The sequence below is a fragment of the Chiloscyllium plagiosum genome, unplaced genomic scaffold (genome assembly GCF_037043375.1).
Source record: "Chiloscyllium plagiosum isolate Xiang-an unplaced genomic scaffold, Cpla_swu_hap1 HiC_scaffold_28, whole genome shotgun sequence".
Taxonomy (NCBI): domain Eukaryota; kingdom Metazoa; phylum Chordata; class Chondrichthyes; order Orectolobiformes; family Hemiscylliidae; genus Chiloscyllium; species Chiloscyllium plagiosum.
Genome location: NW_028270166.1, coordinates 34524484 through 34540852, shown reverse-complemented (window position 1 = coordinate 34540852; position 16369 = coordinate 34524484). Strand labels below are relative to the sequence as shown.

The window sequence follows — 16369 nt, the reverse complement described above, 5'->3', positions numbered from 1 at the left end:
CTCATTGCTAACTTCATGGGGACTAACATTGACCAGGAAGCTAACTGGGTCAGACATATAGTCACTGTGACTGCAAGCCAAAGGCTGGTGAAGTGGTTATTTAACCTCCAGATTCACCAAAGTGCCCCAACATTTACAAGGTGGGATGTAGAATACTTTCCTATTTGCTGACTGAGTGCAACACCAAAATACTCAAGAATGCTGACGCCATCCAAAAAAAGGAATTTTTTTGATTGGCACTCCTCCTCCCCCATCCTAAACCTTTGACACAAAGGTGCACATTGACTACAATGAGTAGCAATTAATATGCAGGCACCCATTCTCCCTGCTGCCTGATAAAAACTAGACTCTAAGGATTCCCAACATGGAAGTCTGAGTGGATTCTTGCCGAGTCTAGCTCACTGCTTCCTCTGCTGGTCCTCCACCTTGGCCAGCCACAATATCTCAGGGTGCACTCCATGGGCATGACTGCACAGAGCCCATCTCCATAAGCTTTGGCAACTGACAAGTACCAGCCTCACCACATCTTCATGTACATACGAGCCTCATCATATCATCATGGTTAATCTCTAATCTACTTACAGAACAATTCTACACTTTAGCACTGCACCTTGGAGTGCACTGACACCTCTCATTGCAATACTGCTGCAACAACACTTTGCACACACAAGGCATTCAACTTCATGACTGGATCAGGCTGCCTCTCAAGGCTGCTTGCTCACTTCTTAACACCCACTTATTTTGCATCTTCCTGGATGCTTCCAGCATTCTTTACTTGTTTTGCCTTGCCTTGGCTTTTTGCACTTTGATCCCTCAACCAGACCTAAAGGCTCACAGTACTTCTGTTTCGTTGTGTTGTTTAAAGCAGATACCAAGCCCAGCAGCTTTCTTGATTGCCAGCATTCATCAAAGGTTCTGAACATGTTGCTGTACAGCACATTGCCATTGTCACATTCACACATACAACATGTTCTAGTGGCAGACGTGACAAATATACTGCATGTGCACCAACCAAATGGCCATGTCTCAAAGCGGAAGGGGAGTAGGCCTCAGTCAAATCAAAGGAGGCTGCCATCAATTAAGGATATCACTTGCTCACAATCCAAGGGCTTGAACATTGTCATTTGTCAGTTTGGGCCAGTCAGGATCAGGGTCTCTGTCTCATTACAGTCCAGGAAGTGAGCCACTGTTAATACAGTGGGACATAGAGTCATAGAACATGGAAATTGACCCTTCGGTCCAACCTGTCCATGCCGACCAAGTTTCCTAACTGAACTAGTCCCACTTGGCCCATATCCCTCCCTGTCCATCTTCCTTCCCACCTATCCGCTCCACCCTCCATTCCGACATATCACCATCAACCTCCACATGGATCTACCTATCACATTCCAAGCTACCTTCATCCCAGCCCCACCATCCCCCCATTTATTTCTCAGCCCCTTCCCCCTGCTGCTGCACATTCCTGATGAAGGGCTTATGCCTGAAACATCGACTCTCCTGCTCCTCGGATGCTGCCTGACCTGTTATGTTTTTCCAATGCCACACCTTTTTACTCTGATCTCCAGCATCTGCAGTCCTCACTTACTCCATATCCCTCGCAGTCAGGAGATTCGCAGATCATGAGTCGAGGATCTGTATGGAGAGAGCAGCCTCTGGTCAGTCATTAGTTGGGGCTGCCTTTCCAACTCAGTCAGGGAGGTAGGCCACTGTTAGTCCTAGGGGGAGAGGCTTTGTTCAATGAACGCAAAGAATGAGATACTGTTGATGTCAGGAATTTGGGGGGAATCAACCCTGGGTTTGGAGGAAGCGGAGAGGACAGGGAAAGAAGTGAGTGGGGTGCAGAATTCAACATAAAAGAGGGCCGCCAATAGTGAATGGGAGCACATGGGAAGCTGCAAAGGCAGGGGTTTTAGGTAGTCACCACCAGTATGACCTCAACTGGGGCAGTGTGCGCATCAATGATGGACACAACATAACTGTAGGCATGGGATACAAAGTGAGAATGAAAGTTGCAGTCATACCTCCAGGTGGTGGGTGAGAATATGTGGGGAATCAGCAGTGAGGGCTGTACAGGGAGTACCAGGTAGAGACATGAAGGTATAGGGTGTGGGGCTGTGTCAGGAAGTTACCTGACGAGCAGCCTGACCCTGGGACTCACACTGCCCCACACACCCTGCATTGCTTTCCATAGTCTCTCAATTGCAAAAATGTGACCTACGAATATAAAATGGCAGCTGCAACATCCAGAGTGGGTGGATGTGGGTAGTGTTAGTTTTCTGGACCAAAACATGGGCTTTAGTTTTGAGCCTGGGAGGCCCTTCTAAGGGAAATTGAATCAACCATGCACTTGCAGAGTATAGATTGGAATTTGTATGATAGCATTGTGCCTGTGAGATATATTCCATGCATAACTGTTTGGAGTGCAAATGCCAGTCACAAGCAATCTTGACCATGTCATTGGTCCTTGCAGATGAAGATCGTCATCTTCGAGAGCCAAGAGCAATCCCAGGTGACCTTGATTGCTCTTGGCTCTCGGAGATGATGATCACAAAGACAAGGCTAATGCAAGACGACATAAGCAGCACAGGGGTTTGGCTGGTTTCCTGAAACTTGAACTGTAAGTATAACGTATGAAAATCATTAATGCAAGGATTTCATGGGTAATGTGAAGTAGAAGGATTCAGTACTTATTCAACACTTGCAATCTTCTCCTGTCTGTGACAGGACTGGTGTTGTTTTCATTGGAATAAGGTGCAATGCCAATGTTCCATGTTGAATCATTCCATGGTCCTCCTTGTCCAAGTGCTCCATGTCCCACTGAATGTCGACTTCTCATAGTATTAAGCACTTGTCCTGTTCCCTCTGCTGCCCACACAGCTTCATTGCAAACATGGCTTACAGACCCAGCCTCATTAGGTGTCATCATCGGTATTACCATGCAGCAAAGACACAGAAAAATTCAGGACAAACAGATGCAGTCGCAAATCTAGGGCCAGCAGTAATCTGCAGCACATGCCGTGTAGCTTGCACATGAAAATGTCCCAGATGAAGGGCCCCTCAGGATTGGCCAAAGTGTATCATCCTTGATGCTGTTCCCTCTGGATGAGCAAGGTACAGTTTTGGCACAGCCTTAGCATGTCTTGGGACATTGTCACAGAATTGTGTCACCTGTGATCTGAAGCAGTACGTGTCCATTCTATCCCAGTAGCCCTCAATGTCGCAGCTGTGCAATAGGCTGCTTCCATAGAGCCACTGGGGGTCTGGATGGGATCTCACAACCCTGTCGTACAGATTTGTTAAGGTTATTAACCAATGTCGTTTGTGTCAGACTGCACCACTTCATCTCGTTGTCTCATGATGAGATCAGTGCTGAATCCCAGGCTTTAGAATTCAGCATCGGAGTTGGCTTCCCCCAGGTGCAGGGCCCTATAGAATGAACACACATCACACTGAGAGGGTTTTATCATAACATAGCTGAGTTCACCAACAGAAAAGGCTTCCATTCCAAAAATGTGCAAGTTTCCTGTGATCATCAGTACCATTTCTTAGGAGTTTGTGTCAGGGACCCTGGGAGCTGCTACGATGTTTATATCCTTGAGAACTGTCAGATTACTGTGCATTTGATTCTTTACAAGAACAGTTAGTGAGGGACCCTCTGCAACCATGGCATAAGATTCCATTACACAAAGCTCTGACTGAGGCAGGGTATTCGACCAGGGTAATGGTGGACTAGACAATAGGCATCCTGAAGATCTGGTTTTCTTGCTTGGTTTGGTCTGGAGGGCCCTTGAAGTATACCTCAGAAAGAGTCATTTCCATAATCGTAGCACGTTGTGCTGTGCATCACTGGAGCAGGCAATGGGGATGTGATGGAGGCTGATGAGCTGGGAGAGCAGGAGCAGTCTTCCAAGGAGAAGGAGGAGGAGGAGGACATTGAGCAGAAGAAACATAACATTCAATACAATAGAGCTCTATGACTTCAGGCACTAAATGTCAAACAAGATTTCATTGTGATCTAGTTCCAGTAGATGAGGGCTGACTGCAGTGATCATTCATTAATTTTCGGTGCTTGTTTCTGTTTTGAGGTCCAAATACAGCTCCTGATGGTTTGATTTCTAAGACTTATAAAGGTGGATATTTTAAATTCCTCCCCTGACTCTGTCCTACCTGTTGTTCCTGGGGCTAAATGGTGAGGACCATATCCCTGTTGGTACTTTTGCAGCTGAATATTCCATACTCTGAACAATTATCACCTTTTGGGGCTCATTCTTTTATATCTCACTTCTCCTGCTTTATAATGAAAAGCAAAAAAAAATCATTTAAGGCTTTTGAAACTTTGTGACATCCAAAAGCAAGTTAAAGTGAATGAAACGCTGTTGGAATGTTGTCATAGTTGTGATACAAGAAATAAAACAGCCAAATTGCGCAACACATAATCCCCACAAAAAGCACAAGATGAACAGCCAGATAGTTTTTTTTGTGATGTTCGTTGAGGGATAAATGTTTAACAGAGATGTGAGGGATAACAATTCTGAGTTGAAACTTTATTGCTGGAACAGCACAGCAGGTCAGGCAGCATCCAGGGAACAGGAGATTCGACGTTTCGGGCACAGGCCCTTCTTCAGGAATGAGCAGAGAGTGTTCAGCAGGAGAAGATAAAAGGTAGGGAGGAGGGACTTGGAGGAGGGGAGTTGGAAATGTGATAGGTGGAAAGAGGTCAAGGTGAGGGTGATAGGTCGGAGTAGGGTGGAGGCGGAGAGGTCAAGAAGAAGACTGCAGGTCAGGAAGGCGGTGCCGGGCTGGAAGGATCCGGCTGAGACAAGGTGGGGGGAGGGGGGATGAAGAAACTGGTGAAGTCCAAGTTCATCCCCTGCGGTTGGAGGGTTCCCAGTCGGAAGATAAGACGCTCCTCCTCCGACCGTCGGGTTGTTGTGGTTTGGCGGTGGATGAGTCCAATGACCTGCATATCCTCGGTGGAGTGGGAGGGGGAGTTGAAATGCTGTGCCACAGGTTGGTTGGGTTGGTTCGTCCGGGTGGCCCAGAGGTGCTCCCTGAATCGCTCCGCAAGTAGGCGGCCTGTCTCCCCAATATAGAGGAGGCCACACCGGCTGCAGCGGATGCAGTAGATGATGTGGGTGGAGGTGCAGGTGAATCTGTGGCGGATATGGAAGTTTCCCTTGGGGCCTTGGAGAGAAGTGAGGGGGGAGGTGTGGGCGCAAGTGTTGCACCTCCTGCGGTTGCAAGGGAAGGTGCCGGGAGTGGTGGTTGGGTCGGTGGGGGGTGTGGATCTGACAAGGGAGTCGCGGAGGGAGTGGTCTCTACGGAAAGCTGATAGGGGAGGGGAGGGAAATATATCCTTGGTGCTGGGGTCTGTTTGGAGGTGGCGGAAGTGACGGCGGATGATGCGCTGTACATGGAGATTGGTGGGGTGGTAGGTGAGGACCAGTGGGGTTCTGTCCTGGTGGCGGTTGGAGGGGCGGGGCTCAAGGGCGGAGGAGCGGGAAGTGGAGGAGATGCGGTGGAGGGCACCGTCGACCACGTCGGGGGGGAAATTGCGGTCCTTGAAGAAGGAGGCCATCTGTGTTGTACGTATTTTGAACTGGTCCTCCTGGGAGCAGATGCGGCGGAGACGAAGGAATTGGGAGAATGGGATGGCGTTTTTACAGGGGGCAGGATGGGAGGAGGTGTAGTCCAGGTAGCTGTGGGAGTCGGTAGGTTTGTAGTAGATGTCCGTGTTGATTCGGTCGCCTGAGATAGAAACAGAAAGGTCTAGGAAGGGGAGGGAGGAGTCCGAGACTGTCCAGGTGAATTTGAGGTCGGGGTGGAAGGTGTTGGTGTAGTGGATAAACTGTTCAACCTCCTCGTGGGAGCACGAGGTAGCGCCGATACAGTCATCAATGTAGCGAAGAAGAAGATGGGGGGTGGGGCCAGTGTAGTTGCGGAAGATGGATTGTTCCACATACCCTACGAAGAGGCAGGCATAGCTGGGGCCCATGCGGGTGCCCATGGCTACTCCTTTTGTTTGGAGAAAGTGGGAGGATTGGAAAGAAAAGTTCTGAGGACCACCTGTTCTGTGGACCCAAAACATTTACTCTAGTTTTCCTCCACAGATGCTGCCAGACCTGTTGAGCATTTCTAGCAACTTCTGTTTTTGTTTCTGATTTCCATCATCTGCAGTTCTTTTGGTTTTTATTTAGAGTAATTTTCCTGTTCTTCAAAATGATACCATGTCATCTTTTATGTTCACCTGAAGAGGGCAGACAAGGCCATGTTTGAATCTTTTTAAAACTTCATTCATGGGATGTGGCTGTTTTTGGTTGCACCAACTTTTATTGTCCATTGCCAATTACAGCCCCTTTGAGAAGGTGGTGGTGAGCTGCCTACTTGGACCAATGCAGGCCATTTTTAAAAAAACTCTACCTAATGCAGCAATTTGTTACTCCAGTATCAGACTAGATAAAATGCTCATATCTCTGCAGTGGGGCTTGAATGCACAACTTTCTTGTTTAGCAATGAGAAATTCCGGTTTAATCTATTGAGATTTCTTCTCCTCAAGATATCAACCTTCAGTTATTCATGAATTGCTGAACCACGCCTTATTCTGTGATGTTGTAATGGGGCCGCAATAGGTAGCCCCCAAAGTTTACCTGAGCTGGAATCATAATTGATTCTGTTGATGTCATTCCAAACCACATACGAGCTGCCTAGCAGTTAATTAACTACACACCCCTCTCTTTTAAAAACAAAAATGGAGATTGCTATAAAAGCTCAGCACGCCTGGCAACATCTGTGGAGAGAAATCAGAGTTGACGTTTTGTGTCGTGTGACCCTTCCTCAGAAAGTTCCTGTTCTGGGGAAGGATCATAGAATCCCTTCAGTATGGAAATTGGCCCTTTGACCCAACAAGTCCACCCTGACCCTCCAAAGAGTAATCCACCAGACCCATTCCCCCTACCCTATTGCTCAACATTTACCCCGACTAATGCACCTAACCCACACATCACTGAACACTATGGGCAATTTAGCATGGCCAATTTATCTAACCTGCACATTTTTGGGTTGTGGGAAGAAACCAGGGCACCCAGAGGAAACCCACACAGACACAGGGAGAATGTACAAACTCCACACAGACAGTTACACAGGTTGGAATGAAACCCGGGTCCCTGGCGCTGTGAGGCAGCAGTGCTGAAGACTGAGCCTCCATGCTGAAATGTTAACTTTTATTTCTCTCAACAGATCGTGGCAGACCTGCTGAGTTTTTCCAGCAATCTCTATTTTTGTCTCTGATTTACAGCTTCCACAGTTCTTTTGGTTTTTATTTTTGCCTGGGTTTGCAATATTGAAATTTGACTGCATCTCCCACATCCATATTATGCCAAATCAGGACTTGTGTGGTTAATAAGTGTCTGCTCAATTTCTCACTGTGAAAGTTAATTATTCTTTGTGAAGCTTGAGTATGATTTCAAACTTGCAAGGCACTTGAACAGAAGTATGAGTGGTATGAGAGATTGCTATCCAGTGACCCCTTCTGCAGGGGGTGTGTTTATGGACATCCAGTGAAAACAAATGAGGCAATTTGTTCCCACCTCCCACTGTCATATTATCTGCCAACACCATCATAGATGTACACCAGTGATGGATGGCTGTTTGACTGAGACGCTGAGACGCTGAGACTGAGACTGAGACGTATTATGTCACACTGAACCATTATAACAAATAACATCTTCAGGATTTGAGGGAACAATTGCGAGAAATTAAACCAAAGAAATGGCTGGACACTTTTGAACAGTATTTTAAATGCAACCTAAAGCCACAATTACTGGGTATCACGGGAACAGACATAATGAGTGGTTATGACTGAAAATGTAAATTGGGCAATAGTTCAGTTCAAACTATTTGTCCACCTCACAGATAATCATTATTCCCTGATTTATTACATCTGCTCTTTTTAACCTTGCTAGTGCGTTGTACTATGGGCCTCAATCTGTCATTCAAACAGTTCATGTTGATGTTCAGAAATATGGCCATGAGTATAACTTACGGCCGTAAAAACAATGACTGCAGATAACGAGGTAAAAACAATGACTGCAGATTAACGAGGTAAAAACAATGACTGACAATGATTTTGCCTGTCCTCGGATGCTGCCTGAACTGCTGTGCTCTTCCAGCACCACTAATCCAGAATATAATTTACGGCCTCCAGGTGGCACAATACTGATGCCTATTACCAGAACAGTTTCCCTGAGCTGCTGAGTATCACACAGTCTCCTGGGGATTGAACTAAGAAGTGAATTACTTTGACCATGGAATCTAGGGGCTAGTGCCGTAGGATGGAAGTTGGAAAACTCAACTATGGGGATTAGAAGCATCAGGTTGGGATGCAAAAGGGATAACAGTTGTGAAGAGGAAAAACTCAACATATAAGGTGAGGGCACAGTGGAACGTTGGTGAGGAAGGGAGTGGGAGGAGGAGAAGGATCATCAATGGTGATAATTGCATTATTGGGATTGGTTTTGATTCGACATGTCCCTGGAGCTGAGACAGGTAAAGTGGGGAGATAAACAGTTTAGTGGGAATATTGAAAATTTCAAAGAGTCATGGAGTCGTAGAGTCATAATGTTACAGAGATATGCAGCATGAAAACGGACTCTTCGGTCCAACGTATCCATGCCAACCATATATCTAAATTAATCTAGTCCCATTTGCCAGCATATGACCCATATTCCTCAAACCCCTTCCTTTTCATGCACCCAACATGTAAATATTGTGATTGTACCAGCCTCCACCACATCCTCTGGCAGTTCATTCCATACATATACCATCGTCTGCATGGAAAAGTTGCCCCATAGGTCCCTTTTAAATCTTTCTCCTGTCACCTTAAACCTATGCCCTCTAGTTTTGGAGACCCCTATCATGGGAAAAAGACCTTGATGATTCACCCTATCCATGCCCCTCACATTTTTAGAAACCTTTATAAGGTCACCCCTCAACCTCAGATGCTCCAGTGAAAATAGTCCCAATCTAGTCAGCCTCTCCCTATAGTTCAAACACTCCAAACCTGGCAACATCCTTGTAAACCTTTTCTGAACCTTTTCAAATTTAACAACATCCTTCCAAGCCGATGTGGTTTATGGGGGACATTACTAAGAAGCGACATATGTACATTTCCGGGGGTCACCTGGGGTCAGAGGTTGAGCTTTAGACTCATTGTGTGAAGATGTTTCCTCACATTATAATATCAATAAGTACGATATGGAGCTGAAAATGGAGTGGGCACTATCAGTGTTTCTTTCTGTGATGGAGGGGTCTTCACTTTTGTGCAATAAGAGGCCAATCAGTGGACAATAGCATTATACAGATACCTGCACAGTACAGATGAGAAATACCTGTGAGCATGAAATGCTATCCGTGAACCTTTCACATTGACGTACTGTGTGGAGTACAAACCCTGGCCCCAAGCTTTCTTCTCCATATTATAACACATTACAAATCAATCCCATTAACAGTGCAAGCCATATATTGCAACCGAGAGAGCTTCACTCTATTTGCCATACTGCAAACATTTCCAAAATCTTCACATTGTACAGGAGCTGCACACTTCATGGCTTGGATATTTAGACTCAGTGTCTTCAATCTTGTAGTTGCTGCTGGACAAATATTCTCTCCCACAGCTGCTAGTGAAAAGTGAACACATATTACAAATGTGACAATGTATCTACAATGAAGTGTCATCCACAACATCATGTGTCTTCAGAAAGTCTTCTTCCTTTCTCTCCCAGTATATCTCAGTGCCATTCCCAGAGTTTGCAGCATGATGGAAGGAGTCTGTTGATTTGGAGTTCTGGTCGGGCAGCCTTCAGGCATTTGTGGCTGGAGACCCAGCCATGCTGAGTGTTTTCTGCCTAGAAACTCACAAAGGGCTGAAGGTAGTAGGCAGAGTGGCGATGGAAGACCAGACTACCTCAAGTGTGTTCTGAGATGAGTTTTCTGCAGGAGGGGTTCTTCCTCATGTTGGGAGCCCACTGGCACCATCTCTGTGTGAAAGAGGCATCTGGAGTGAGATCAAGGTCATTCAATACCCCCTTGCCCTGCTGTTGGTGCTGAGCGCCAATGGCTTGAAGGATGGAGTGCAGGTTTGTGCGTGTATCTAAAAAACACTGAGTGTTATGGAACTGGGTCTCCATGGCAACCACTAACCTACCCACAAAACAGCCAGACACTTGCATACCAAATGCAGTATGGTGCAAACAAGGTTAGTGGAGTCCTGTGATAAACCTACCCACTGCACCTTGTAGGCACAGAGGGCTGCTTTCCTGTGGGACTGAATTATTACCTAATGACCATCAGCCCTCTAAATTCCAGCAGCCTGGGGTGTTCCTTCCTCAATGTGTTGAGACAGGCCAGTGATGTACTCACCATTACATTCTCTCAATGGTACTCTAGCTAACGTAATCACAGAGGTGTCCGTCACTGAGCTGGTGGAGGGTGCGAGACCAGCCTTGCTGGTGCATTTTCTGAAGGATCTATGGCTTTTTCCATGGAGATGGAGGTGGGGATGTGATGTGGGTTTGGTCTCTTGGCCACTGAGACTAGGCCAATGTACCAGAAGGAGACAAAAGTGAAAAAGTATCTGGAACAAGGGGTGTATAGTTCAGGCATATTAACAATGTACTCACAGTGGGAGCAATGGGAGAGTAGCACAGAAATGGATGGTAAATCTTACTTATTTGCCATGACATGGGAATTTTGGCATCATTGTAAGAATAATCATGATCTTCTTTACAAGGATCGCTCCTTGTAGGGAGTGAAGAGCTATCACTTATTCTGGCTCTTTCTATCATATTGTGGATTTTTTTTTCAGAGAATGAGACAAAAGGAAGGATTGACTCAGATGAAAGTGGGTGGCACAGCTGTTAGTGCTAGTGCAGGGGAGGGAAAGATGGAGAGATGTCCCAAGTGAGTGAGTAGGCAGTGTAGAAGGCTTGCAGGGTGAGTAGTCTATGAGAGTTGGGGGTGACAGCAAGAGAGAGAAGATGTTGCATGCAATAATAATTGGTAGACCTTTGGAGGGAAGTAGGTACATGAGCAGAGCTGTGGTGAGTGAAAGGTAGCAGAAAGAGGATATTGGCATTTTTATTTGATGGCCATTGATGTTCTCGCAGTGTTACTGGGCATTCCTCCAGACCATAGAAACAGCCCTGACCCAGACAGCAAGTTCAGACTAGCCTGGAAAGATCTGCAGGCCCTGAGGGAGGAAGACAATGCTCCTCTGCATCACCATTCCAACAGGCCCCCTCCTCTAGACCATTATGTTCAACAGGACCTCTCCTCTGGACCACCATGTCCAACAGGAACCCTCCTCTAGACCACCATGCCCACCAGGGCCCCTCCTCTGCACCATTATGTCCAATAGTATCCCTCTAGACCACCACGTCCAATAGGACACCTCTTCTGCACCACTGTGTCCAATAGTATCCTTCCTCTGCACCACAATGTCCAATAGGATCCCTTCTCTGCACCATCATGTCCAATAGTATGCCTCCTCTAGACCACCACGTCCAATAGCATGCCTTTTCTAGACCACCATGTCAATTAGGACACCTCTTCTGCACCACCATGTCCAATAGTATCCCTCCTCTGCACCACAATGTCCAATAGGATGCCTTCTCTGCACCATCATGTCCAATAGTATCCCTCCTCTGCACCATCATGTTCAATAGGACATCTCCTCTGGACCACCATGTCCAATATGACTCCCTCTCTGCACCACCATGTCCAATAGTATCCCTCCTCTGCACCACAATGTCCAATAGAACCCCTTCTCTGCACCACCATGTCCAATAGTATCCATCCTCTGCACCACCATGTCCAACAGGACACATCCTCTGGACCACCATGTCCAATAGGACTCATTCTCTGCACCATCATGTCCAATAGTATCCCTCCTCTGCACCACAATATCCAATAGGACCCCTTCTCTGCAACACCATGTCTAAGGGTATGCCTCCTCTAGACCACCATGTCCAATAGGACAGGTAGTTAGTAGCTTTGCAGATGACACCAAAATTGGAGGTGTAGTGGACAGCAAAGAGGGTTACCTCAGATTACAACAGGACCTTGGGCCAATGGGCTGAGAAGTGGCAGATGGAGTTTAATTCAGATAAATGCAAGGTGCTGCATTCTGGGAAAGCAAATCTTAGCAGGACTTATACATTCAATGGTAAGGTCCTAGGGAGTGTTGTTGAACAAAGAGACCTTGGAGTGCAGGTTCATAGCTTCTTGAAAGTGGAGTCGCAGGTAGATAGGATAGTGAAGAAGGCGTTTGGTATTCTTTCCTTTATTGGTCGGAGTATTGAGTACAGGGGTTGGGAGGTCATGTTGCATCTGTACAGGACATTGGTTAGGCCACTGTTGGAATATTGCATACAATTCTGGTCTCCTTCCTATCGGAAAGATGTTGTGAAACTTGAAAGGGTTCAGAAAAGATTTCCAAGGATGTTGCCAGGGTTGGAGGATTTGAGTTATGGGGAGAGGCTGAACAGGCTGGGGCTGTTTTCCCTGGAGCGTCAGAGGCTGAGGGGTGACCTTATAGAGGTTTACAAAATCACGAGGGGTATGGATAGGATAAATAGACAAAGTCTTTTCCCTGGGGTTGGGGAGTCCAAAACTAGAGGGCATAGGTTTAGGGTGAGAGGGGAAAGATATAAAAGAGGCCTAAGGGGCAACTTTTTCACGCAGAGGGTGGTACAGGTATGGAATGAGCTGCCAGAGGAAGTGATGGAGGCTAGTACAATTGCAACATTTAAGAGGCATTTGAATGGGTATATGAACAGGAAGGGTTTGGAGGGATATGGGCCGGGTGCTGGCAGGTGGGACTAAATTCGGTTGAGGTATCTGGTCGGCATGAACGGGTTGGACCAAAGGGTCTGTTTCCATGCTGTACATCTCTATGACTCTATGACCTCTTCTGCACCGCCCTGTCCAATAGTATGCTTCCTGTAGACCACCACATCTATTAGGGCACCTCTTTTGCACCACCATGTCCAATAGGACCCCTCCTCTGCACCACCATGTCCAATAGTTGCCTCCTCTAGACCACCATGTCCAATAGTATCCCTCCTCTGCATTGCAATGTCCAACAGGACTTCTTCTCTGCACCATCATGTCCAATAGGACACCTCCTCCGGACCAACGTGTCCAATAGGACACCTCCTCCGGACCAACGTGTCCAATAGGACACCTCTTCTGCACCAGCATGTCCAATAGTATCCCTCCTCTACACCACAATGTCCATTAGGACTCCTTCTCTACATCACCATGTCCAGTTGTATCCCTCCTCTGCACCACCATGTCCAATAGGACACCTCCTCTGCCTCACAATGTCCAATAGGACCCCTCCTCTGCACCACCATGTCCAACAGGACTTCCAGACCTCTGTCTGCAGAATGGGCTGCCATGTTGTTTGTCAGAGAAATTAAGAAGATAGATTAGGCCTTACCTAATGTAAGTATAAATCTGCATTTGGTAGTTCTATGATTACTATGTACAGCAGCTCTAGTGGCCGGTTGGCTTGTTTGGCTGGGTGGCTTGTTTATGATTCAGTGTAACACTAACAGTGTGGGTTCAATTCTTGAACTAGTTGTGGTTACTATGAAGGATTCCCCTTCTCAACCTCTCCTTTGACCTGAGGCCCAGTGACCCCACAGGTTAAACCACCACCAGCCTATCTCTAACAAGGGAGCAGTCATATGGTCTGGTAAGATTATGGCAACTTTACCTTTATAACAGTATTTATATATAATATATATAAAAAGATGCTACTTTCAAGTTTAAGCCTGAAATTAGTTTTTTTTTTGACTTTGTCTTCTCCTGGACCTGTCTGTCTTGGACACAAACTCATAGTGTATATAAAAGCTACCTGATGAAGAAACTCCTCGATAGTGGTATGCTCAAGCAGGCATACCTGTCCCCCAGCTATTAAATGTTGTTGTCTCTGGCTTTGTGTACACTTGTCCTGCAGGAAAGAAGGAGTATGTGAGTGAGAGTGGTGAAATGTATTTGGATGATGCGCCTGTCTTTGTTGAACATGTTTACAGTTGTGCGGTCTGGTTGTAAGGCTTGCTCAGGTTTGTGAAGGCAGTAAGCTTTTGAACTGATTTTCCGGTTGTTAGCAATTAACTGTTCAATTCACATGTAATGGCCTTTGTTGTTGCTCCTGCACTATGACCTCTGATGGTCCCTAGGCCTCTTCCAAATTCATATCAATTCCCTGTTGCTTGATGAGATCATAAGAAATCACAATGAGCTGTACCTCACCAACAGATCTCTCAACTCCTCTACTCTTGCTAATTTATCAGACTGCCAATCCAACATGCAGTACTGGATGTGCAGAAATTTCTTCCAGTTAGATACTGGGGAAATTGAAGACATAATTTTCAGTGCCTGCTCCAAATCCTGTCCCCAAAAGACTCCTTCCATTCTTCTACTTGACAACACTTGGAGATGGAACCTGTCTGCTTTCAGCCTCAGTGTCACATTTGACCCTAAGATTACCTTATGATCTGATATTGGTGCCATTACTAGCTATTTCCACCTCCATAAGACCATAAACTGGTCCTTCATTCAGCCTATTGAGTCTGCTCCACCATTTGATCATGGCTAATATGTTTCTCAACCCTATTCTCCTGCTTTCTCCCCAGAACCTTGATACCCTCACGAATCTAGAACCTATCTATCTCTGTCTTAAAGGCATTCAATGACTTTGTCTCCACAGCCTTCTGTGGCAATGAGTTCTGCAGATTCACCACCCTCTTGATGAAGAAATTCCTCCTCATCTCAGTTCTAAAATGTCCTTATCCCTTCCCCTGCCTGAGGCTGTGCTGTCAGAGCTGGAGATGTGTTGCTGGAAAAGCGCAGCAGGTCAGGCAGCATCCAGGGAACAGGAGAATCGACGTTTCATGCTGTGCTGTCAGGTCCTAGCCTCTCCTTCTGATGGAAACACCTTCCCAAGGTCTACTCGGTCCAGACTTCTCAGTATTCTGTGAAATGGTATTCCCCTCATCCTTCCAAACTTCATCAAATACACACCAAGGATCCTCAACTGTTCCTCATATGACAAGCCCAGGGATCATTCCTCTGGATCCCCTTCAGTGCCAACACATTTTTCCTTAGATACAGGGCCCAAAACTGCTCACAATATTCTAAATGCCATCTGACCAGAGCCTTATATAGCCTCAGCAGTACATCCCTGCTATTGTATTCTACCCCTCTTGAAATGAATGCTAGTTAACATTACATTTGCCTTTCAAACCGCCAACTGAAACTGTATGTTAGCCTTAAGAAAATCTTGAACTAGGATTCCAAACTCCCTTTGTGCTTCAGATTTCTGAAGCCTTATCCCATTTAGAAAATAGCCCAGTCATCCATTCTTCTTATCAAAGTGCATAACCTCATACTTTCCCACATTGTAATCTATCTGTAATTTTTTGCCAACTTTCCTTGTCTCTCCAATTCCTTCTGCAGCCTTTTCAAATCCTCAACATTACCTGTTCCTCCACCTATCTTTGTGTCATCTGCAAACTTAGCAACAATGCCCTCAATTCCTTCATCCAGATCATTTAAGTATGACAGGAATAGTTGTGGTCCCAACTCTAACCCCTGCAGAACTCTACTAATCACTGGCTGCCATCCTGAAAAAGACCCTTTCATTCCTATTTTCTGCCCTCTGCCAGTCAGACAATCCTCTGTCTATGCCAGCACCTTGCCCTAACACCATGGATTCTTAACTTATCTAGCAGCCTCCTGTGCAACACCTTGTCAAAGACCTTCTGAAAATCAAAATGTCCACTGGCTCTCCTTTGTATAACTTGCTCATTTCCTCCCGAAATAATTCTAACAGATTTATCAGGCATAATATCCCCTTTGACAAAGTCATGCTGATTCAGTTCTATTTTACCATACACCTCCAAGTATTCTGCAATCTCATTCTTAATAATACACTCTAACATATTACCAACAATGGAGGTCAGATTAATCAGCCTATATTTTCCCATCTTCTGCCTCTCTCCCTTCTTAAACAGGGGTGTTACATTAGCCATTTTCCAGTCATCTGGGACCCTCCCTGACTCCAATAATTCTTAAAAGATCACCACCAATGCCTCTACAAACTCTTCAGCTATCTCCTTTGGAACTCTGGATGTAGCCCATCTGGTCCAGGAGGTTTATCCACCTTCAGACTTTTCAATTTCCTCAGCACCTCCTCCTGAGTAGTAGTTATTACGTTTATTTCTACCCCCGACTCTCTTGAGGTTCTGGAATGCTGCTGGTGCCTTCCACCGTGAAAACTGATACAAAATAGCTATTGAGTTCC

General features: G+C 46.0%; 1 protein-coding gene across 1 annotated transcript in view; it reads right to left on the bottom strand.

Annotated features, from left to right (window-relative positions):
• The window catches only part of LOC122565226 (protein-lysine 6-oxidase-like), a 70249-nt gene extending 60742 nt beyond the window's left edge, over positions 1 to 9507 (bottom strand). Inside the window, exon 1 of the mRNA XM_087976239.1 lies at positions 9387 to 9507. Within this exon, the coding sequence (XP_087832365.1) occupies positions 9387 to 9396 (10 nt within the window). The 5' untranslated portion in view covers positions 9397 to 9507. The remainder of the gene's footprint in view (positions 1 to 9386) is intronic.
• Between the last annotated feature and the right edge of the window lie 6862 nt (positions 9508 to 16369).